This window comes from Chenopodium quinoa, unplaced genomic scaffold (genome assembly GCF_001683475.1).
Source record: "Chenopodium quinoa cultivar QQ74 unplaced genomic scaffold, ASM168347v1, whole genome shotgun sequence".
NCBI lineage: Eukaryota > Viridiplantae > Streptophyta > Magnoliopsida > Caryophyllales > Amaranthaceae > Chenopodium > Chenopodium quinoa.
This window is the reverse complement of record NW_018744466.1, coordinates 2,377,822-2,403,351: the sequence shown is the minus strand read 5'-3', so window position 1 is coordinate 2,403,351 and position 25,530 is coordinate 2,377,822. Positions and strand designations below refer to the sequence as shown.

The 25,530-nt window shown below is 43.4% G+C and overlaps 1 protein-coding gene across 1 annotated transcript; it reads right to left on the bottom strand.

Moving 5' to 3' along the window:
* Nucleotides 1-6,791: 6,791 nt before the first annotated feature.
* On the bottom strand, nucleotides 6,792-7,619 carry LOC110697544. The gene has a single exon (XM_021874910.1). The coding sequence runs from the start codon at nucleotides 7,617-7,619 to the stop codon at nucleotides 6,792-6,794; it is 828 nt and encodes a 275-aa protein (XP_021730602.1).
* Between the last annotated feature and the right edge of the window lie 17,911 nt (nucleotides 7,620-25,530).

Here is a 25,530-nt window from a genome sequence, read left to right as displayed (position 1 = left end):
GAAAACAGGCGTCCTGGAATTCAAATACTCAAAAATATGCTAAGTATACCTCAGCAAGGACTCCTGCAATCCCGTCTAGGTCAAGGGTGCCGACACCCCTAACCGCCTCCCTTTCAGCTGGAGGTACGACCTTGATCATAGACTTGGCCACTTCGACCAAGTCAGGCTCCTGAGGGCCGGCTGCATCAAGCATAAACAAACAGATTAGACCTAGTAAAGAAGGGAGCAAGTCTAAAATTTACAAGGACAATTTCATACTTCTAGGTGGCCCAGCTGGAGTTTTAGAAGAAGTGGCCGGCTGTTTCTCAGCCGCCACATGTTTCCTGGCAGAACCAGGAGAGCTCGCAACAATCGTCCTCCGGGCCTTGGATTCCGGCTGTTGAGAAGAAGAAGCTCTTGGAGCGCCCGTATAAAAAAGAAGAAAAGAGTCAGTATATGCATAAACACAACTCCAAAAAGAGGGTGAAAGGTTCGAAGCCCACCAAGGGTGCCCCCTTGTTGGGGGAGTCGGTTGAAGACTGTTGCATGATGGAGGCCCGCAACATGGCCGCCGCAGTCTTGGAGGCGGTAATTTTGCTCATGGCGTCCGCTGCAAAAACAAATAGCAAAGTTAATAAAAGTCATTACAAGAATGCACGGAACAACAAAGTATTTGACAGGTCGGCTACCTCTTGAGCACCGACTGCTGAGGCCACAGGCGGCCAAAAAGTACTCGTCGTAGAGCCATTTGAAGCTCGGGACGCAGTGCAAGGGTACTTGCTCTCGTACCCCTGAAGTAGAGTTCACCTTCGACTCTACTTTGAAGAGTACATTATCTAGGATCTCTTTCTTAGCCTTGGGGGAACAGGCGGCATGCTGCGGCCGCTTGCAAGAAGGGGCGGATTCCTGTTCCACCTGTTCAAGCGCTTGTTCAGCTCTGTGTCTGAACTCTCAATGATAAGGAAGGTGCTCCGCCAGTCCTTCCATTTGTTTGCTTTACCTCTCGTCATGAGGTAGCCCCTGTGGCTCGTCAATTGATACCAGCCGGTACCGCCTGCCTTAGGGGTCCGGATGAGGTAGTTCATGTGGGCGAAAGCCTCGAAGTTCGGCTCCACCCCGTGCAGTTCGCACCCGGCCACATAGCCGAGTACGTTGACCCAGGAGTTCGGGGCTAACTGCCATAACCCCAACTCATACCCATCCAAGATCCGCTGAACAGCCGGATGTAGTGGGAAGCGCAGCCCAGCCTTAATGGCCGCCTCGTAGCAGCCAAAGCAGGCGCCATCATAACTGGTACCAGCCGACCAGACGACTGTGTCCTCTGGATCCGGCACGAACACTAAAAAGCCGGGGCCCATTGTGTGGTTTGCGATAAAGCTCTCCACTTTCTCTTTCATGGTCGTGATCCGGCCCTGAGGTACCGTGCAGTAGTAGGGGGTATTTTGCTCTCGGTGAGAGGCGGATGGCTCCGCCCAATCGTCCCCCTTCTCAACTACGTGAGAAAGCCTCGCCTCTTGTAGGCGACTGTTTTTCTCTTCTGTTTCCAGGGAAGCATGTCCAGAAGAGCTAGACTCGGAATAGTCCTCTGACGAGTCCGAAGAGGACGACTCCTCCCCTCTCCCGGAGGGGCCCGCCTCCTCTCCTTTAAAAGGAGCAGGAGAGAATGAAGAATTGTCATCTGTAAAATGGGAAGGGGTCACTTTGACTCCTCCCTCAGAACTGCCGGCTTTCAAGCCGCTTTGTTTCACTTCCACATCTGGCGCCTGGTCAGATGTTTCACTAATCGGCACCCTGTGGGAGGAGCCGTCTGAGTTTGAGATCCTGGCAGTCTTTTTTGTCCTGGCCATCATGCTCTGCATAGACACAGATACAGTCGGACTTTGTATAAAGGGAAAAGATGGGTCCAGAAAAGGGCAGGCGGCACTCCTAGTCCTAGATTCAGCCGTCCTCGGTGACCGGCTGATCACTAACCTAGGTCGTGTCGTGTGCTTTCGTGATGCCATTTCAAAAAAGAATAAAGTAAAGAGAAAATTAAGAGTAAGAGAACCGACGGTTACCTGAACGAGTGATGATTGATGAAGTCCTGAAAATCCTTTGCAGTCGGCTTGTCAGAGCAGGCGGTAGGCAGAAACGGTCCAAAATGTCAGAGCAAGTTCAGGGGTCCGAATGTTCTCTCACAAAGTTTTCAAGTGTGAAAATGACCGAAGTCAACACTCCTTTATATAGGCGAAGTGAGAAGGCGAAGGGTCACTTCCAGAATTCAAAATTTTGGCGGGAGAATCTCTCGGCCTCTCGCTGAGTGACACCTGTAGCAGGCTGCCGCCTGTTACAGGGCGATACCTGTTACAGGTAACACGTGACCAGTCACGTGCCACCTGTGAGGGGCAAATGATTAGGGGATTTTTCTCCCACCAATCGGAATGCGCCACGTGGGCCAATCAGATCCTGCCAAGTGTCCCCTAGTTGGACCTCTCAGGGCTTGCCACGTGGCACACGCTTATTCTTCCACCCTGGACTTATTATGTCATGACATGTGGCATACTCCATTCCTAATGGAGAAGCCGGTCACCTAGGCCCAACTTCCGAGGGAAGCCCAATCAGCCCAAGGTTAACCTAAACCTAGATTGGCACGTTTCCCGAGGTTATAAATACCTCCCTTAATCCTCATTAAGGGAGATTACGCAGAGAACGCAGATTACACACATTAAACACTCTCACCTAGAGAGACCCAATGACTTTAATTTCCGCATTAATTACGCCTTAATCAAGTACTAACTTGACCGTTGGAGGCGGAGCTCCCACCACAAGGAGTCTCCGTTGTTTTGCAGGTACAGGCGTCCGGTTCCAGTCTCGGAATTGTAACTCTCCGGCAGGACATCAGAAAACCCCGAAACAGCTATCTTTCTTGCCCCGGCTGCTTTGCACATGCGGATACCAGCTAAAAGGGCTTCATACTCAGCTTCGTTGTTTGACGTCTGAAACTTGAAACAAAGCACATATTCATACCTGTCGCCCTCTGGCGACTGACATATAATACCTGCCCCACAACCATTTGTTGTGGAACTCCCATCAATATAGACTTTCCAGAGTTGATCAATTTCTTCATATTCTGGCGGTCGGGTCATCTCAACTATAAAGTCTGCAAAGGCTTGCCCCTTCATAGCTTTTCTGTGCTCGAACGTGAGCTCAAGGCTTTGGATCTCAATTTCCCACTTTATCATCCGTCCTAACGACTCCATGGTCGTCAGGGGCCGTTTGATTGGCTGGTCTGTGTAAACGACCACTGGATGTGCCAGGAAATAAGGCTTCAATTTCTTCACTGCCATGTACAGGGCGAGTCCAAATTTCTCCACCAGTGGGTACCTCAACTCTGCATTCTTCCAGACATGACTGACAAAGTAGATTGGGAGTTGGCAGCCGTCTCTTTCAGTTAAGAGGACGACACTTAAAGCATGATCTGATACTGCGAGATACATGTAAAGCACTTCTTTTGGCAAAGGACTGACGAGTCTCGGCAGGGAATGCAGATGCTCTTTCAGCTTTTGGAGGGCCGACTCAGCATCCGGTCCCCATTCAAACTTTGCTTTCTTTCTAATTGCTTGGAAAAAGTAGAGGCACTTGTCGCCTGCCCGACTGAGAAACCTTCCGAGAGCGGCGAGGCAGCCTGTTAGCCTTTGTACCTCTCGGACGGTGCGAGGCGACTGCATGTCAATAACCGCCTGCACCTTGTCAGGATTTGCCTCTATTCCCCTTTGATTTATCAGGAATCCGAGAAACTTCCCAGACTCAACTCCAAAGACACACTTTTTTGGATTAAGCATGACTCGGTGCCGCCTGAGTGTGGCGAATGTTTCTCGGAGGTCTGCCAGATGGTCCGTTTGGAATTTTGACTTTACAATCATATCATCAATATACGCCTCCACATTTCTTCCAATTTGTTAAAAAAACACAGTGTTTATCATTCTTTGGAAGGTTGCCGGGGCGTTCTTCAGACCAAACGACATGACCGTGTAACAATAGAGCCCCTGTTCTGTGACAAAGGCAGTTTTCTCTTGATCTTTTTTCCATAGAGGGATCTGGTGAAAGCCTGAGTAGGCGTCCATGAAGCTCATCAAGGCATGGCCGGCTGTTGAGTCGACAAAGTTGTCGATCTTTGGCAAAGGATATCTGTCTTTCGGACATGCCTTGTTTAAATCAGTGTAGTCCACACACATGCGCCAGGAACCATTCGGCTTCTTGACTAGCACCACATTTGCAACCCATTCTGGGTGGAAACACTGCCGAATGTATCCCGCATCAAGTAACTTCTTTACCTCGGCGGCGACCGCCTGATCTTTCTTCACCATGATGCCTTTTCTTCTGTTGTATCGGTTTCTTTTTTGGGTCGACATCTAGCTTGTGTACCGCAAGGTCCGGACTAATACCTGGCATCTCATGCACCTCAAATGCAAATATATCTTGGAAATCTTTCAGCAGTTGGCGAAGGTCATTGCCAAGTTCAGTCAGAGCAGTCGTCCCCACCTTAACAGTTCGGTCTGGTCGACTGTCATCGAGGGCGACATCTACGGTCTCCCCAGCTGCTTGAGGGCGGAATTCATCTGGCCGCTCCTCAGCTAGTGATTTCTATTGTTTATGCTATTTCTTAACCTCCGTCTCGGAGGCTTTTCTCTTCCTGCCGCCTGCCTCTTGGGCAGACACTTCTTCTATAGCTTTGTCAGTTGGGCCGTCTAAAGTTACCGTTGTTTTGATGTCAGTGAGGTAACTGATGAGTGACATTTATGTCACTCTTAGGGGTAGTATTTAGGTCTTTTTCCTCTTATTTTTCTTAGGTTTTCACCTCATTATCCTCTTATGGCTTCTTTTTGTGTTGATGAAAAGTAATGCTTATTTTGATAATCTTTATGCATTATTTTATCATCCCCATGCTCTCGTGAACTTTGGTATCTTCTGCAGGTTCCGTGACGGTCCTATGCACGGTGGGAGGCCCATTGGCCAAGCATGGAAGCCATGGACAAAGGCAAGAGGAGCAAAAGGGAAGGAGAGGAAGCAAGAAAAGGAAGTGCAAGAGGAGGTGTGGCCGAACCTCTGGAAGGTCCGGTCGAACCTTGGTGTGGTCAAACTTTTGAAAAGTTCGACCGAACCTCCAGGGTGCAGTGAAGGCAGTGTCAAACCTGTTTTCAGCAATTTTGCAGGAGAGGTCGAACCTCAAAAGTTCGACCAAACAAGGATCAGGGAGGTTCGACCGAACCTACACAGGGTTCGACCGAACCTACCCTGAGTCCGACCGAACTTACCCAGAGTTCGGTCGTACCTTTTCCCGATCTCAGCCAATTTTGTACGGGCGTTAGAACGGTCGCACATTCCACACTCAATCAAATAAATTTATAAATCCTAAAACTAACCCCTAAACAAGTCTAGTGGTAAGTTCGGAGTCGAACCACAAGGAACGGTAATGTTGGATTGTTCTCGATCTAATGCTTAAGCTACGCCGAAATCGGTTTATGGATAGTGGACACTACAACTACACTAAAACACATATAAAGAACAAGGTATGATAAAGTCTACTAGGGGAAAAGATCCACTTAGAACAATTAATAAGATAATGATAATCCATTTGATAATCAATCATGCAAAGAAAGAATTATAATGAGAATTAACTACACTCAAAAGTAATCTCTCAAATTCCTAGCCTAGATCCCTCATTGACTAGGTGCATAGAAGAAAATTACCCAAAATGCAATCAAATATATCAATTCTAATTCACAATCCCTTGTCAAACTAGAACTAACATGCAATTAAGTGTGCTATCATGGGAGATCAATCCAATCTAAAACAAACAACATGCCAACATCAATTCAATCAATTTAATCACACAATTATCATCAAATTTATCTCAAATAACTCAATTAACCATAACAAAGCTTCACTCAACACCTAGTAGAAGGAAATCTACTCAAACATGATTAACAAAGCAATTAATAAAGCATAAAGAGAGAAGAGAGTAAGAAATGCTCATTGATATAAAATGGAGATCTTCAAATCATCAAATTCCTCCTTTGATTATCCAAAATCCATGAAAACCATTGTGCTCCTCACTTTCTCTCTCCAAAATTTGAGAGTTTCTCTCTCTAAAAACCTAGAACTAACCTAAAAACTATTCTAAAACTGAAAAATCTCTCCTTTCTTTAATGAGTAAAAAATCTATTTATACCCTTTACAAAATTGCTTAGGAAGCTCCGCAAAAAGTCAGCTGAAACGGGAAAAGGTCCGACCGAACTCTGTGTAGGTTCGGTCGGACTCAGGGTAGGTTCGGCCGAACTCAGGGTAGGTTCGGTCGAACCTCCCTGATCCTTGTTTGGTCGAACTTTCCTGGTTCGACCCCTCCTGTAAACATGCTGAAAACTTGGTTGAAACTGCCTTGGAGGTTCGGTCGAACTTTTCAAAAGTTTGACCACACCTAGGTTCGACCGAACCTCTTAGAGGTGTGGTCACACCTCCTCTTGAACTTCCTCTTCTTGCTTCCTCTTCTTCCCTTTTGCTCCTCTTGTCTTTGTCCATGCCTCCATACTTGGCCAAGGGGCCTCCTACCGTGCTTAGGACCGTCATGGAACCTGCAAAAGATAGCAAAGATCACGAGAGAATGGGGATGATAAAATTATGCATAAAGATTATCAAAACAAGCGCAAATAAGCATACTTTTCATCCATAAAAGAAAAGGAAGCCATAAGAGGAGAAAAGAGGTAGAAAACCTAAGAAAAACAGGAGAAAAGAGACCAATACACTACCCCTAAGGGTAACATAAATGTCACTCATCAGTAACACTCTCTGGCCATTCTCTGGTCTCCCCTTATGGAGCCGACTGTTTTGTCATCCTTCTCAAACTTGAGCAACATAAGGGATGGAATGATAACTGCTTTAGAGTCATTAAGGGTGGGGCGCCCAAGGATCATGTTGTAGGCAGTAAGTTCTTTCACAACCAGGAAACGAATGACCATGTGGCGGCCCTCGCCTCTCTCACCCAGACGGACGGGAAAGTCAACTTGACCAATCGGATGGACGACTCCCCCACCAAATCCTACGAGAGGATGGGAGACAAGCTGTATACTCTCAAGCCTGTACTTGAGCTTGGTCAAGCACTTATGGCTGATGAGGTCCGACGAACTCCCTGTATCAATAAGTATCCTGCCGACTCTTTGGTTGGCCACTTTACACTCGATGACAATTGGGTCGTCATGCGACCGTTGGACACCACCAAAATCTTTCTCAGAAATAATAACCTCAAGAAACGAGGTACCAGAGGTCTCACCTCGATTAATAGAGTTCACATCCAATTGCCTGATGTTATCCTTGTTTCCCTGAACAGTCGGGCCTCCCCCTGCATAGCCGCCTGCTATTGTATTGATGGCTGCTTCATCAGTGTCAGAGCTGTCGGCCGACTTCTGTCTTTTTGGCCTGACCGACTGATTTTGTTTGGGGGGCTGTTTTCCTATAGATTTCTTGACATAAGAGTCCAGATCACCCCTTTCAGCCAACTGATCCAGCAGACGCTTGAGACTAATGCATTCATTGGTCTCATGCCCAACGTCATCATGAAAATGGCAATGCTTGCCTGGGTTGCGCTTGCTAGGATCACCCTTCATAGGTGCCGGCTTCTCAAGTGAGAGTCGACCCTTAACTTCTTTGAAAATGGTATGATTATCTTTGTTGAACTCATACTTGGGGGAGTATGGAGTGAATTTTTTTCTCTTCTTACTGGACGGCTGACTAGTGGAGTCAGCCATCCAAACATCTTTTCTCTGTTTCTCTTCCTTGGGGGCCGCTTTTTGTGAACGACCCTCCTTTTTCTCGGACCTTTTCTGGTCCCCTTGCTTTCCCATGTGACAGAGGTCGACTGCCTGTATGTAGGTCTCGGCCTCAATCATTGCCTCTTGGAGAGTAGCCACTCTTTTTCTTACTAAATCGAATTTGAAGTTCGACCCGTCCTTCAATCCCTTGAAGAAATCAGTATAGGCTACTTCATCCGGCAGGTTGGGTATTTGTATCCTTTTTTTTTTTTTTTTTTTTTTTTTTTTTTTTTTTTTGAGGAATGGGTATTTGTATCCTCATTAGATTGAATCTCTTTATGTAGGAGCGTAATCCCTCCTTTTCTCCCTGTTGGAAGGCTCCTAGATCAAGAGTCGTCACCCTAGCAGGTATGTTCATGGAAAAGTTTGATGCAAACAAGTAAGCCAATGTTCTGAAGTTGTTAACACAACCGGCCGACAGGTTGCCGAACCACTGCTGGGCGACTCCCTTTAGAGTGGCAGAAAAACACCTACACCATGTGGCATCGTCCAATCCTTGAAGGTACATTAGATTGGTGAATGCCATCAGGTGATCCTCTGGGTTAGTGGTACTGCCTGTCCGGATCTCATAGTTTGACCTTGAATGATTCATAGAAGTGTTTTGTATACTGTTAAGAAAATCAGAAGTGGAGGCCGACTCAGACTGTTGTAGGATTTCTTTGAGCCGTCTGGTTGAACCAGGCGGATTGGTTTCCTTTCCAATGAGGCAGGGATACAGTGCTTGGACAAATTGACAAGAGGTACCCGCCTCTCCTCTTGGCGAGGGTGGGGGGTTGCCTCACAGTCCTTCAATGACTTCTTCTTTCCTGAATAGGAAGGCTTTTTGCTTGACTGCCCTTTTTGAGAGACAGCCGCCTTTTTGTTGATGAGATCTTTAATCTCACCCTTGAAACTTCTCATGATGGTCATAAGATCATTTCTTGAGACAGGAGCTGTCTAGTCGACCGCTTAATGAAAGTCGGCCGAAGGTCCGACTGTTTGGCCTAGACTAGCCTGGTCTTGTCGTTCATGCCTTTCACGAGGGGTAGTGCGTCGAGCCCTCAAGGACCCGTCTGGGGCCGTGCGAGTCTCAACTTCAGGCTCAGTGTCCTGATCAGAAGAAACATGAGGCTCGTCTTCTCGGTAGTCGTCCTCAGGACGCTTGTCACTATTAGTCGGTACAGATTGTGATGCCATCTCAAAGGTACTCTCCCCACATACGGCGCCAAAATGTTCCGGGGTTTTCTGTGTCCCTTGGGAGAGTTACAACTTCGAGGCTGGAACCACGCCCCTGTACCTGCAAGATAACGGAGACTCCTTGGGTAGGGAGCTCCGCCTCCAACGATCAAGTTAGCGAATGAAGGGGTTGTAATGCGGAATGTAAATAGGTGCCGGATGCTAGGACGGGTCTAGCAGGCGGTACCGAGTGGTGTGTGGTTGTCTTGGGATTTGTGCAATCCGTGTGTTTCTTATGAACAGTCTCTGTCATAAATGAGCATATGACCGTATTTATAGCCTTGGGAAGCGTGCCAGGTTCTAGGGTTTTTGGCCAACCCTAGGACTGACTGGGCTTTTCTTGGGATTTGGGCCAAATCTGCTACCTGTTTAGACAAGGCTGAAGGGCCACATGGCATAGCATAGGGAGTCCATGGTAAAATAATGTGCTATAGGATAGAGGAAACCATTTGTGTAGGATTCTGTCTGTGTAAAATGGTCTATGTAATCTAAGTTTCTGATACTAAGGAGCAATTATGTTGCTAGAGAAGAAATTATGAGCCTGATTTGATAATTGAAACAAATTAGGTTGATTATTGAACTATGAAATTGGACCTATTCTCCCATTACTACTACAGTTTAATTGGAAATATGAATTTGGACCTCTTCTCCCAACAATGAACAATGATACAGTTAGAATTAGATTCATCTCAATAAATTAATCCAAAAGAAAATCATTTTATGGTTTGTATGCTATATTTATAGGTAGTGTGATAAATAATAATGATCAAAGTTAGCAAGGTTTGATCTTTGATGATTGAATATTATTTTAAGATGGGATGAGTGATACTTGAAAACAACCATCAGTTTGGTAAGTGGTAGGCGTGTCGCGTACCTATAAAAAATAACCTAACAGACCAATACTAATGTAGACTGGTAAGTAAGGGTCGGATCCCAAGAGACTAAGGTTCAGAAATAATTAAATAGACTCGAATTTCTACTAAGCAAGAATCAATTATAATCAATTATCTAAGGAACTAAGTATGAGAAGAATTCGAAAATAAACTAAATGAGATGATTAAATAAAGTACTTAAAACATCCAAGATCTAGTTTCACCACAATTATTATCGATGCAATTGTCATTCTACCCTTAACATACGATTTCAATCGAACGGGGAAAAGTAAACCCTAATAAATACCAAGGATCTCTCTCGAGTATCAATGGCTTCCCTAACATACAATCAATTCTATTCTCATGGTATCATGCATATTAAAGACATTAAACACATTACTCTAACTTCCCCATTATCAAACATAACTACTCTCGTGATATGAATCAAACCCTAAATTAATTTACTCAAATCCGTTTATACCCAACTCTCGCTGTGATAAAAACAATGGAATAATCGCAATACTATAGTTACGTCTAACCTAGCATTGGCATAATCACAATCAATTTAGCAATTCAATTGTTAAAGTTATTAAAGAATTTAAAGATTTAATTCATGCATCAATAATAATAGGGCTACACTAGACCTTGAATTAAAGAATCTACTCACACATGATTAAAGAAACAAAAACAATAATAAATAATGAAAACATAATTAAATAACAAAGGATGAAAAATAAATACCAAATCTTGAATAAAATTGAAAGTAGAAAGCTTGAATCTTGAATTACAAAAACTTGGAAAATAATAATGGAGAACTAGTTCTTAAGGAGAGAATAAAAATAAAAACAAGACTTAATTAATTAATGAATCGTTCTAAAAACAAGGCTAAAAGGTATAAAAATAAACCTAAAAAGATAAGATTTAACTCCTAAGTTTGGCGCACTGAAATTTCAGGAGGCACGGACGTGCCTCTCTAAAAATAAAAACGCTGCTGAGTCTGTCTTCCAGGCACGGACGTGCCTGACTGCTGGGCACGGACGTGCCTGCTTGCTCTTCTAGGCACAGACGTGCTGGGTGTTTAAACATGGGCGTGCTTGCTTCTTTACCTGGGCACGGACGTACCCCTTTGCTAGGCACGGACGTGCCTAGGGTCTTCAGTAAGGCGCTGCTGTATACTTAGAGGCACGGACGTGCCTCATAGTAGGCACGGCCGTGCCTACCTCTAAAAGGGCCTTTTCTTCAATCCTTTAACTTCATGGGCCTTGGCTTACTCCATGGATCCATAACTCATCCAAATTGGTTCCATTATTCCTGAAATTCATTAAAAACAACACAACTACCCATAAAAGCATCGAATTATCCAAACTAAAGCAAAATACGCCAAAACGGACTCAAATACTCAACTAAACTAACAAAACTAACTAATAATAAGCCAAATAATATACACAAAACACGACATATCAAACTCCCCCAAGCTAAACTAATGCTTGTCCTCAAGCATTTAACCATGAATCACAAGGGAGGAGAATGACAACTCCTCAAACAATCACAATGTGCCATCAAGTTCAAAACCATGATAAAAAACAAAATCAAGAGTCAACATGCACAAAAACCACCATTCATCTCATATACTTGGACTTGACAACCAATCTTACCACACATCTCCCCATACCTACTCACACAAACATGAATAGTTCTCACTTTAGTTGTGAAAAATAAAAACAGTAACGCTCATGTGTTTTCGGGGTGAAATATGAAGCCACTCAACCTAAGCATAGCATGCATATCAACTTCACACAACCGGCCTCTTTAGGCTTGCAATGTGACTTTCTCCAGTTTTAGTGATTGATGCAAACACGAAAATCATGAAATCCATATTAGGTAAGCTCGGTAAATAAGGGTTGGACGACGTATTTTGGGAATGTGGTGCTCAAAATAAAACAAATCCTAATCCCACTACACATTCAAATGTCGGGTTCAATCCAACCTTATTTCCTCCAACTTCATACAATTATAAACATAGCCCTTTATTCTTTCCTTCCCTTTTTTTTTTCTTCACACAAAGAGGAAGGGATTAAATAAAAATAAAATGGAAGACTTCTCGATTTTTTCAAAGGCCTTTTAAGACCATATTTTTTTTTCTTTTTTTTTTCTTTCTTCCTTTTTTTTTCTTTGTTTTCTTCTTTTTATTTTTATTTTTTTTAACATCATTCACACTCATAGGGCTTAACAAATGTAAAACACCTTCAAAATAAACCTAGAAAAATAGCTCTAAAGCTTTACATGTAGGGTATCAAGAAGGGGTTAATATGGCTCAAATTGGTTCAACCTACGGGTGAATGTAAAATAAAAATAAATAAAAACAAAAAGAAAAAACATGAAGGCCTAAAATGTGGATGCTCTATTTTCTACAAGGAAATTTCAATCATCTTTTCGCGACATGCATCATAAAGTCTCAAATAGTCAAAAAGCAAGACCAAGAATTCGATTATATGATGGACAATCTAATCACACAAGAAGAAACATGACTGAGGTAGAGTGAAATCAGTCAAATAAGGCTCAAGACTCTCACCGGGTAAACAAACTATTCACATAAGTAGAGCGGGGAGACCAACTAAAATCCAAGCACATCAATGAATGGGTTTTCAAAAACTCTTTTTTTTTTCTTCAAAAAGCGCACATATGTGATTATAATCATAGAAGCATAGTCATGCAATGGCATATTATTCGACACTAGAAAGAAATAAACTACCCAAAAACTGAAATAAATCTAATATATACAAGGTGAAAAGCAAATTCTCCCCCAAGCTAAACCATACATTGTCCTCAATGTATGCATAGAACAAAGCAAATAAACAGGGGGAAGGGAAAGCAAACTACTGATCAGGAGGGGTGGGGGACCATACCTCGGGCCGGTGCTAGGACTGCCTTGGAAATGCTGTCTCATCATGCCCCCTATATCAAAGAACTCGGCCTGGAAGGCGGCGAGCTGATCCCGCAGGTCGTCGAAAGTGGTCGCCATGCTATCATGGGACATCGACAGGTTTGTGACCGCCCTCTGCGTGTCACTGACGTCCCTCCTCAAGTCACCCATGCTCAGGATGACATGGTTGAGATCAGTCCTCATGGAGGCAATCTGCTCCTCCAGGCTAGGTGGAGCTGGCGGCTCCTGATGTGGAACATCCTGCTCCATATGTGCATGCCCCTCTCCTCCATAAGCATGCCCCTCACCACCGGGCAATTGGGCTCCCTCCCCCATAGGTAGTGGGACACCCTCGATGTGCTGCGGTGGCCACATGAAATCAGGAGGGATAATCCAAGTATCCCTCCCGGCCACCTAAGGAATCCCAAACCTCAGGAGATAAGCATAGGAAGCCGGCCGGGGTAGAGTGGGGCGGCCGACCAACCACACATAACCTTGGGATTGACGGCGCCTCTTCACCCAACTCATCTGCTAGAAGCTCTGAAAACTCAGTGTGGTGGGGCCTCCGACCCTGTACTGGTCCAAACCTGCCCAATCTTGCACATAGCCAACAACCAACAAAGAAAGCATACCACCTATAGCAATGTCCACGGACCCCATGGCTACGTTATATAGGTGATCTAAAAACCATGCCTCTGGGTTAATCATGTCATCATACTCAGTGGGGTCGGGGTGAGCTAACAAATGCCATAGAAAATAGAGCTCCTTAGCCAAGCAAACTCCCCCTGTGTTACATCTAGCAAATAGGGTCCAGGAAAAGAGTCGGCAGATAAGTCTCATGGCTGGGTGGATGATGCATGAGGTCTTAGAGTGGCTAGGGTCGTAGTCATCTAGCCCAGTCAAATCCCGCCATGTGTTAAGGTCACTATAGCCAGTCAACCTACTGTAGTTTGGCCTACCTATTTAGCCAAAGGTGGGGAAGCCTAGCAAGACATTAACTTCCCTCACCGTAAGGGTGTGACGTTCACCAAGACAATTAAATGAAACGTCTCTAGGGGTGTGGCCGTCGGGTCTACGACGGACTTCTAAGGTAGATAGAAACTCGTATGTAATGTTGGAGTAGGTGTTGGCATGTTTGGCTAAGAAACCACTCCATCCTAGCCGACTAAGTATGCGTTGGACCTCACCTCCCATACCCAAGGTTTCCATAGCCTCTTGGTCAAGGAACCGTGTATGCACTAAGGGTCGGGATCTAATGCGAAGAAAGTTCTTCATGTGTTCCTCATTTCCCTTGAAATCAATCCCGAATGTCTCAGTGGGTGGAATATGGGCATGTGGTACGGGAGGAGGTTGTGGAACGGGAGGGGTTCTAAGGCTTTTGGAAGAGGTGATCCTAGGCCTATTTCTTCTTTGGTTGTATGAGGAGGCCATGATTTCAATTTTTCAAGCAATGTATATCAATCAAGCACACAAAGAAACAATCAATTAATCAACCACAAACTCACAAAAATCCACAATACTTCAACAATGCTTCAAAATCAATATTAGTTTCTCAATCACACTACACAAACTTATAATCACAAATATCAAAACAAATTGAACAAACCAAACACAATCAACAATCTCTAACAATGTTTTATGAGCAACTTATAAAAAATTATTCATGAAAACCTAGAGAGAGAAAGTATGAGAAAAGGGGTTACCCAAGGTGTGGTGGGTGTTAGGTACCCGCAAATGATCAACAAACGTTGCAATAATCACCCTTGAATCCCTTTCTTGCTTCCCAATTGCTTGAAAAAGTCTCAAATCAAAAAGCCCCAAATTGATTTTTAAATCTAGGGTTCTTTGAAAAATTGCACAAATTGGGGTTTGGGTTGAATTTTGTTGTTAATAGAGTGTGAGAATTGAGTAGAAAGATGAAAATGTTGAAGATTGATGCAAAAAAATTGAGAAATTGAGTGAGTAATTGAAGGAGGAGGGGCGAATTTTATGAGGAAAGGAGGAGAGAGAAAGCTTCGAAGGTTTAGTTTAAGAATGAAAAAGAAAGAGAAAAAAAAAATATAAAGCAGCCGTGCCTATAGGGAGGTACGGATGTGCCTCTCTGGAAATTAAAGTCCTGATCTCTCTGCCTCAGAGGCACGGACGTGCCTAATTATTCAGATTTTTTTTAAATAAAAATAATAAAAAAAAGTGAAATACGGAAAACCTGAGGCACGGACGTGCCTAATAAGGAGGCACGGACGTGCCTCTACAAATTTTGATTTTTCTCCTTTTTCCTTCTTCTTAGCGCTTTTCCTCCTTGTTTCTTCTTCTTTTTGCTTACTTTTCACCTAATTTAACACCACAAACAAAACAAAAACTAGACATAAGAATCAAATAAAAAAAAAATCAAGATAAAATAATGAAAATAATAAAGAAAGATTAACGAAATAAGAGTAAAAACTCAAGAATGGGTTGCCTCCCATTTAGAGCTTGTTTATAAGGTCTTTAGCTTGACCGTATGGCTTCTCAGGAGCTTAGTGATGGGGACAAGAGTGTGATATCCACCCCCTCATCGATGGGATCACCGACTCGGTAGTGCTTCACTCGCTGTCCGTTGACTTTGAAAGGTTCCCCTCTTGTGTTTTCCAACTCAATAGTGCCATAGGGGAAGACTTTCCTAATCTTGAACGGTCCCGACCACCTAGACCGAAGCTTACCAGGGAATAATTTTAACCTAGAGTTGAAAAGAAGGACTTGATCCCCTTCTTTGAACTCCCTTCTCACAAGACCCTTATCATGCCACCTTTTAGTCTTTTCTTTGTACAACTTTGAACTTTCATAGGCTTCAAGGCGGAGCTCATCTAGCTCATTTAATTGTAATAATCTCTTTTCTCCTGCCTCTTGAGCATCGAAATTTAATCTTATAATAGCCCAAAAAGCTCGGTGTTCTAGCTCGACTGGTAAGTGGCACGCCTTTCCATACACAAGTCTATATGGGGTTGTACCAATAGGCGTTTTGAAGGCCGTTCGGTATGCCCATAGCGCATCATCAATCTTAACTGACCAATCCTTCCTTGTCCTTGCAACCGTTTTCTCCAAGATAGATTTGATTTCTCGGTTGGACACTTCAACTTGGCCACTAGTTTGTGGGTGATAGCCAATGCCAAGTATGTGTTGTACTCCATATTTCTTCAACATTGCTTCAAACCGATGCTTCGTGAAATGTGTTCCCCTGTCACTGATCAAAACACGTGGTAAATCAAAACGAGGGAAAATAACTCTCTTGAAAAACTTACTTACCGCCCGAGCATCATTGGTTGGAGTGGCTATTGCTTCCACCCACTTTGAAACATAATCAACAGCTAGCAATATGTAACAGTTGCCATGAGAAGAGGGAAACAGACCCATGAAATCTATCCCCCACACATCAAACAACTCGACCTCGAGTATGTTGTTAAGTGGCATCTCGTTCTTCTTAGAAATTGTGCCCGTCCGTTGACATCTATTACATGCTTTGACATAGGCATAGGTATCCTTGAACATCGTAGGCCAATAAAATCCACATTGCAAAATCTTTGCAATTGTCTTCGAGGGGCCTGCATGTCCACCACAGGGTAAGTCATGACAATGTGAAATAATATTACTTACCTCGGTTTCTGGAACGCATCTACGGATCATGGTGTCTGCGCATTCTTTGTAAAGGAAGGGATCGTCCCAGTGGTATCTCTTTGCCTCAGAAAAGAATTTCTTCCTTTGTTGAGAAGAGTAGCCATGAGGCATTGTACCTGTTGAGAGAAAATTAGCTAAGTCAGCAAACTAAGGGGATTCAGTCTGTAATAAAGCTAGTAAATGTTCAGCAGGAAAAGAATCATCAAAAGGAGTATCATCTCCATCCTCGGGGTCAAGGAGAAGACGGGAAAGATGGTCTGCAACAACGTTCTCTGTCCCTTTGGTATCCCTAATTTCGATATCATAATCCTGTAGCTGTAGAATCCATCGAATCAACCTAGGCTTGGCATGTGTTTTGGTCATCAAGAACCTCAATGCTGCATGATCTGTATGTATGATGACTTTAGAACCTACCAAATAAGAATGAAACTTGTCAATAGCATATATAACTGCTAGCATTTCTTTTTCAGTTGTGGCATAATTCATTTGAGCAGAGCTCAAAGTCTTGCTAGCATAGTATATGGCATGGAGCTTCTTCTCCTTCCTTTGCCCCAACACGGCTCCTACCGCATAATCACTAGCATCGCACATGATTTCAAACGGCAGACTCCAATCTGGGGGTTGCATGACTGGAGCAGTGATTAAAGCTTCTTTCAACCTGTTAAAAGCTTCAAGACAAGCATCAGAAAAGACAAAAGGGACATCCTTGGCCAATAGCTCAGTTAAAGGTCTAGCAATTTTCGAAAAATCCTTAATAAAACGCCGATAAAAACCTGCGTGACCAAGGAAACTTCGAACTCCTTTTACAGAGTTAGGAGGTGGTAAGCGCTCTATGACCTCTATTTTAGCTCTTTCAACCTCTTTACCCTTATTAGACACGACATGACCTAAGACAATTCCCTGTTGTACCATAAAATGGCATTTCTCCCAGTTTAAGATTAGATTAACTTCTTTACATCTTTGGAGCACTTTTTTCAAATTTTCAAGACATATATCGAAAGATGTTCCATAGATAGAGAAATCATCCATAAATACTTCCATAGAGTTTTCTATAAGTCCTGAGAAAATTGCCATCATACATCGCTGAAAGGTGGCAGGAGCATTACATAATCCAAATGACATCCTGCGATATGCAAAGGTGCCATATGAACATGTGAAAGTAGTCTTTTCCTGGTCACAGGGACGGATGTGAATTTGAAAGAAACCTGAATATCCATCCAAGTAACAGAAAAAGGAATGCTTTACCAACCTTTCAAGCATCTAATCAATAAAAGGTAAGGGGAAGTGCTCCTTCAGTGTGGCCTTATTCAACTTTCTATAATCTATACACATTTGCCATCCTGTGACAGTTCTAGTGGCGACTGGCTCACCCTTGTCATTCTTGACAACGGTCATACCTCCCTTCTTACTATTAGAGATAGGGTAGATTATACCTGCAACAAGCAATTTCAGAACCTCTTTTTTAACTACCTCCATCATATTAGGATTGAGTCTTCTCTGAGGTTCTACAGAAGAGGCATGATCGTTTTCAAGAATGATCTTATGCATACAGAAATAAGGATTAATGCCCTTGATATCATCAATGGTGTAACCAATGACACTTTTATATGTTTTCAGAATGTTGAGCAATTGCTCCAATTCTGTGTCCTTGAGTTTAGCATTGACAATAACAGGATATGAATTATTTGGACCAAGATATGCATATTTTAAGTTAGAGGGGAGGGGTTTCAACTCTACCTCGGGAGGCTTAGAACTCTCCCAAATACTCATTACTTCCAATGTCTCTCTAATCGGGTTCTGATTTGGATCGGCCTTTGCTTCATCAAGTAACCTGGTATACTCCTTAGACTGCCAATCTCCATTATCATCTTCCTTCCCTAATAGCACTTGTTCAAGAGCATCATCATTCTGATTCAAGGGAAGTTGCTCATTCTGCAGCTCATCGAGCACATCAACCTGAGAAACAGTGTCTCCCATAGAAGGAGCACCCATAACATTCAAAAGTGAGTATTCCAATTTCTCATCACCTACTTCAAAAGTAATCTTACCTTTCTTCATGTCTATAATTGCACCTGTAGTAGCTAAGAAAGGTCTACCTAGTATGATAGGAACATTTACATCCTCATCCATCTCCATCACAACAAAATCACATGGAATGAAAAACTTACCTACTCGGAGGGGTACATCCTCAAGTACACCCAAAGGAAACTTCACTGACCTGTCTGCAAGTTGCAGAGATATGCGTGTGGGTTTGAGTTCACCCATCTTCAGCTTCTTGCATATAGACAGTGGCATGAGGCTCACACTTGCACCTAGATCACATAGTGCCCTGTCGATCTCAATATCTCCAAGCTTCACTGGAATTGAATAGCTACATGGATCTCCTAATTTCTTAGGGAGAGTGTTCTGCGAAATAGCACTGCACTCTGCATTCAAAGCAACTGTAGTATTCTCTTCTAATTTCCTCTTGTTAGATACCATATCTTTTAAAATTTTTTCATAAGAAGGCATCTCAGATATGGCATATAGGAATGGAATATTAATATGAAGCTTTTTAAGAACATCGAGGAACTTAATGAACTTTTTCTCAAGTTTAGCTTGTGCTAATCTTTGAGGAAAAGGAACCTTAGGCATATATGGAGCAGGTGGCTTTGGTGGTGCTTCCTTTGATGCTTCCTCGACCCTAGCATCTTCTACTTCCTTCTCACTTGCACCCACTTCTTCAATGACCTCTCTTGATGGCTCCTTGGTAGGAGGATCTTCCAACTGCTTTCCACTCCTTAGGGTGACGACCTTCATTTGGCCTTTTTGAGATTGTTCAGTCTAGCCCGGGAAGGTTCCTAGAGTCTTTAGGGCTTGGCTAAATTGGTTGGCCAATTGGCTTATCTGATTCTCCATAAGTTTACCCTGAGCTTGCAACTGTTGGATAGAGCTATTTTGATGTTGGATGGCACTGTTTGTTGCGGTTATAAAGCTCTCTAATGTCACCTCTAGGCTTGATTTCTGAGGTTGTTGTTGCATTGGTTGGTGGGAATTGGGTGTTTTCTGTTGGAAACCAGGTGGTGGTTGGTTGTAGGTGTTGGGGGGAGGTGGTGGTGGAGGGATTTGTTGTGCTTGGGAATTTTTGTATGAGAAGTTAGGATGGTGTTTCCATCCTTCATTGTAGGTGTTGGAATAAGGGTCATAAGGCCTCTTTGGGTTAGAGGAGTAGAAAGCATTGGCTTGCTCGATTGACATCTCTTCCGTATTCTGCAAAATCTGTGGGCAATCTGGAGCAACATGACCCTGCACATTACATAACCGACACAACTCCTTTGGGTTGTTAGAAGTTCCTGCTTGGAACTTATCAAACCTGCTTGTTAGTGCCTACACAGAACTAGTTAGCATAGTAAAAGCATCAACATCAAGTTTACCTCCCTTTTTCACAGTGTTTCGGCCTCCAGGATGATAGTTATCATTGGCCGCCATCTTCTCTATGAGCTCCTTAGCTTCAGTGGGGTTCTTTGTCAAGAGAGAACCTCCTGACGCAGCATCTATGTAAATACAGAACTCATGAGTCATGCCATTGTAAAAGGTCTGCATCAAAATCCAATCTAGAATGCCATGGTGAGGGCATTGTCTCTGTAGTCTTTTTAATCTCCTCCAAGCCTCATAGAGAGACTCATCATCTGACTACCTAAAAGTTTGTAGGTCATTCCTCAATCTTGCAGTCTTCTCATTCCCTGAAAACTTCACTAGGAAGGCCTTCACTAACTTGTCCCATGTATCGAACAAGCCAGTGCCTTCATCTCTTAACCACTCCTTTGCCCTGTCTCGAAGTGAGAAGGGGAAAAGGCGTAGTCTGATTGCATCATCTGTAACACCATTCAACTTCATAGTATCACATTTCTCCAAAAAGCTATCTATATGATTTACGGGGCAATCATGTGGTAGCCCTGCAAATGAATCATTGGAGATGAACTGTATGAACCGTGGCTTGAGCTCAAAGTGCTGAGCCGTGACTGGTGGTCTTATGATGCTTGAAAGGACTCCGATAGTCGTATCAGGAATACCATACTCCAAGAGGGATTTCGTTGGTTGGTCTACCATGTTTCTCCTGCGTCTGTTCCTTGTTCTCCTTCTTCTTATAGTTGCCTCGATCTCAGAATCAAATGGTTCAAGATCTTCAGAACCTGAGCGTCGTGTGGGCATGCACAAGAAAAACTAGAGAAAAGTATCAAAAACACAAAGGAAAATAGCCGAAGCAACGAAATAAACTTAGTAAAGATGAATCACAAATAATTCTAATGAAACCGTTAGTCCCCGGCAACAGCGCCAAAATTTGGTAGGCGTGTCGCGTACCTATTAAAAATAACCTAACAGACCAATACTAATGTAGACTGGTAAGTAAGGGTCGGATCCCAAGAGACTAAGGTTCAGAAATAATTTAATAGACTCGAATTTCTACTAAGCAAGAATCAATTATAATCAATTATCTAAGGAACTAAGTATGAGAAGAATTCGAAAATAAACTAAATGAGATGATTAAATAAAGTACTTAAAACATCCAAGATCTAGTTTCACCACAATTATTATCGATGCAATTGTAATTCTACCCTTAACATACGATTTCAATCGAACGGGGAAAAGTAAACCCTAATAAATACCAAGGATCTCTCTCGAGTATCAATGGCTTCCCTAACATACAATCAATCCTATTCTCATGGTATCATGCATATTAAAGACATTAAACACATTACTCTAATTTCCCCATTATCAAATATAACAACTCTCGTGATATGAATCAAACCCTAAATTAATTTACTCAAATCCGTTTATACCCAACTCTCGCTGTGATAAAAACAATGGAATAATCGCAATACTATAGTTACGTCTAACCTAGCATTGACATAATCACAATCAATTTAGCAATTCAATTGTTAAAGTTATTAAAGAATTTAAAGATTTAATTCATGCATCAATAATAATAGGGCTACACTAGACCTTGAATTAAAGAATCTACTCACACATGATTAAAGAAACAAAAACAATAATAAATAATGAAAACATAATTAAATAACAAAGGATGAAAAATAAATACCAAATCTTGAATAAAATTGAAAGTAGAAAGCTTGAATCTTGAATTACAAAAACTTGGAAAATAATAATGGAGAACTAGTTCTTAAGGAGAGAATAAAAATAAAAACAAGACTTAATTAATTAATGAATCGTTCTAAAAACAAGGCTAAAAGGTATAAAAATAAACCTAAAAAGATAAGATTTAACTCCTAAGTTTGGCGCACTGAAATTTCAGGAGGCACGGACATGCCTAGTGTGAGGCACGGACGTGCCTCTCTAAAAATAAAAACGCTGCTGAGTCTGTCTTCCAAGCACGGACGTGCCTGACTGCTGGGCACGGACGTGCCTTCTTGCTCTTCTAGGCACAGACGTGCTGGGTGTTTAAACATGGGCGTGCTTGCTTCTTTACCTGGGCACGGACATACCCCTTTGCTAGGCACGGACGTGCCTAGGGTCTTCAGTAAGGCGCTGCTGTATACTTAGAGGCACAGACGTGCCTCATAGTAGGCACGGCCGTGCCTACCTCTAAAAGGGCCTTTTCTTCAATCCTTTAACTTCATGGGCCTTGGCTTACTTCATGGATCCATAACTCATCCAAATTGGTTCCATTATTCCTGAAATTCATTAAAAACAACACAACTACCCATAAAAGCATCGAATTATCCAAACTAAAGCAAAATACGCCAAAACGGACTCAAATACTCAACTAAACTAACAAAACTAAATAAAAATAAGCCAAATAATATACACAAAACACGATATATCAGTAAGAAAAGATTTGCAATATAATTCGTGGTTGTTTGCATATATCTATCTTTTCTGATGTATGCTTGACAAACAGACATTGGATTTTATCAAAGTCTTTATTTTTATCAATTAAGAGATGTCTTCAGGATTCAAGACAGGGTAATCAAAATTTTATGATCTATTCTTGACTTATGCTGACCATATATGTCAACTTAGGCCATTCAAAAAAGATAGGAGGAAGTACTTCACATTACGTATTCTGTTATAAGGTAATCAACTTTGTAATGCACATAATGGCCAGAGTCTGAGAAGTGGGAACCACTAATGTTACAAATGCTCTTGAGTGATCTTTGCTGACTACATAGTAAATTGTTATTCTAGTCTGTTCGTGCCTTGCATGTGATGGATTATTCTTTCTGGCATTGAGTTTTTTTTCCCATAAGTGATCTCTAGATATAGCAAAGTGCCACCAGCACAGCACCATAGCAGCCGCAGTAAAACCCAGCAAAAACAGGCAGCCTGACCTAGAGCAGCCAAACCAGGAAGCAACACAGCACTACAGCAGAGCAGCAAACACCCAGCACAGCCTGACCAGAGCAGAACAGAAACACAGCAGCTTAAGAACTCAAACCAGTCACCCAGCCAGCCTGAACATAACAGAGACATAGCCACAGAAGCAAACAGATGCCCAACCAGCCTGAACAGGACAAAGGGACAGCAGTGCAGCAGAACAGAAACAGCCGCACAGTAAGCAGCAGAGCAGCCTGTCAGTTTGAACACACAACAACACAACAGCCACCAGCACAAGACCAGGACAGCTCCTGCTGGAACTTAGATAATATGCTGTTTTTGAAGACAATATATATGTTAGTGTTTATATGGCCATTTTTTTTAGTTTTTTAAAGTGTAATATTACAAGTTATTGAAGAAAATATATGTGTTTTATGTATATTATGATTATATATAAGTATTTGGTACAAATTAAGTGAAAAAAATGCAAATTTTTTTGGAGACTTTTGGCACCGGTTTAAAGTAAAAACCGGTGCAAAAAGTTCGTTTTTGGCACCGGTTTTCCCCAAGAACCGGTGCAAAAAGTCATTATTCCCACCGGTTTTGAACCGGTGCGAAATCTATGGGGTTTTAGCACCCCCCAAATCCAGCCCGGTTCAAAACCGGTGCAAAATGGGGGGTTTGAACCAGTGGGGAATTCGTATTTTCGCCAAGTGGAACATGATCCCATTGGAGTTCTTGACCGAAGCTCTACCTGGATGGATGTTGTTTCGGGGTTTTCTGATGTCCTGCGGGAGAGTTACAATTCCGAGACTGGAACCGGACGCCTGTACCTGCAAAATAACGGAGACTCCTGGGAGCTCCGCCTCCAACGGTCAAGTTAGTACTTGATTAAGGAGTAATTAATGCGGAAATTAAAGTGATTGGGTCTCTCTAGGTAAGAGCGTTTAATGTAGGTAATCTGCTTTGTTAGCGAGATCAGCCGGTTATTACTGTGTGTAATTAATGTGTTTTTTCCGTAATAATTTCGTAATCCCCCCTTAATGAGGATTAAGAGAGGTATTTATAACCTTGGAAAACGTGCCCATCCTAGGTTTAGGTTAACCTAGGGCCGATTGGGCTTCCCTCGGAAGTTGGGCCTGGGTGACCGGTTTCTCCATTAGGCATGGAGTATGCCACATGTCGTGACATAACAGGTCCAAGGTGGACGAATAAGCGCGTGCCACGTGGCAAGCCCTGACAGTTCCAACTGGGAGACACTTGGCAGGTCCTGATTGGCCCACGTGGCGCATTCCGATTGGTGGGAGAAAAATCCCCTAATCATTTGCCCCTCACAGGTGGCACGTGATTGGTCACGTGTTACCTGTGACAGGTGTCGCACTGTAACAGGCAGCGACCTTCTACAGGTGTCAGTCGGCCAAAGGAAGAGAGATTTTCCCGCCCAAATTTTGAATTCTGAAAGTGACCCTTCGCCTTCTCACTTCGCCTATATAAGGGAGAGTTGTCTTGAGTCATTTTCACACTTTGAGAACTTTTTGAGAACATTCGGACCCCTGAACTTGCTCTGACATTTCGGACCTTTTCTGCCTACCGCCTGTTCTGACAAGCCGACTGCACAGGATTTTCAGAACTTCATCAACCGTCACTCGTTCAGGTAACTGTCAGTTCTCTTACTCTTAACTTTCTTTTTATTTTTTGAAATGGCACCACGGAAGCACACGACACGACCTAGGTTAGTGATCAGCCGGTCACCGGGGACGGCTGAATCTAGGACTAGGAGTGCCGCCTGCCCTTTTCCGGACCCATCTTTGGCCTTTATACAAAGTCCGACTGTATCTGTGTCTATGCAGAGCAGGATGGCCAGAACGAAAAAGACAGCTAGGATCTCAAATTCAGACGGCTCCTCCCACAGGGTGCCGCTTAGTGAAACATCTAACCAGGCGCCAGATGTGGAAGTGAAACAAGGCGGCCTGAATGCCGGCAATTCTGTGGGGGGAGTCATAGTGACCCCTTCCCATTTAACAGTTAACAAATCTGCTCCTTTTCAAAGAGAGGAGGCGGGCCCCTCCGGGAGAGGGGAGGAGTCGTCCTCTTCGGACTCGTCAGAGGACGATTCTGAGTCAAGCTCTTCTGGCCATGCTTCTTTGGACACAGAAGAGAAAAACAGCCGCCTGCAAGAGGCGAGACTTTCTCACGCAGTTGAGAAGGGGGACAATTGGGCAGAGCCATCCGCCTCTTACCGAGAGCTAAATACCCCCCTACTACTGCACGGTACCTCGGGGCCGGATCACAGCCATGCAAGAGAAAGTGGAGAGCTTTATTGCAAACCACACCATGGGCCCTGACTATCTAGTGTTTGTGCCGGATCCAGAAGACACAGTCGTCTGGCCGGCTGGTTCCAGTTATGATAGCGCCTGCTTTGGCTGCTACGAGGCGGCCATCAAGGCAGGGCTTCGCTTCCCATTACATCCGGCTGTTCATCGGATTTTGGATGGGTATGAGTTGGGGTTATGGCAGTTAGCCCCAAACTCCTGGGTCAACGTACTCGGCTATGTGGCCGGGTGCGAACTGCACGGGGTGGAGCCGAGCTTCGAGGCTTTCGCCCATATGAACTATCTCAGCCGGACCCCTAAGACAGGCGGTACCGGCTGGTATCAATTGACAAGCCACAGGGGCTACCTCATGACAAGAGGTAAAGCAAACAAGTGGAAGGACTGGCGGAGCACCTTCC

Excerpts from the sequence above, each read along its gene's own strand:
- LOC110697544 (XM_021874910.1), bottom strand. The coding sequence starts at position 7,619 with ATGAAGGGTGATCCTAGCAAGCGCAACCCAGGCAAGCATTGCCATTTT.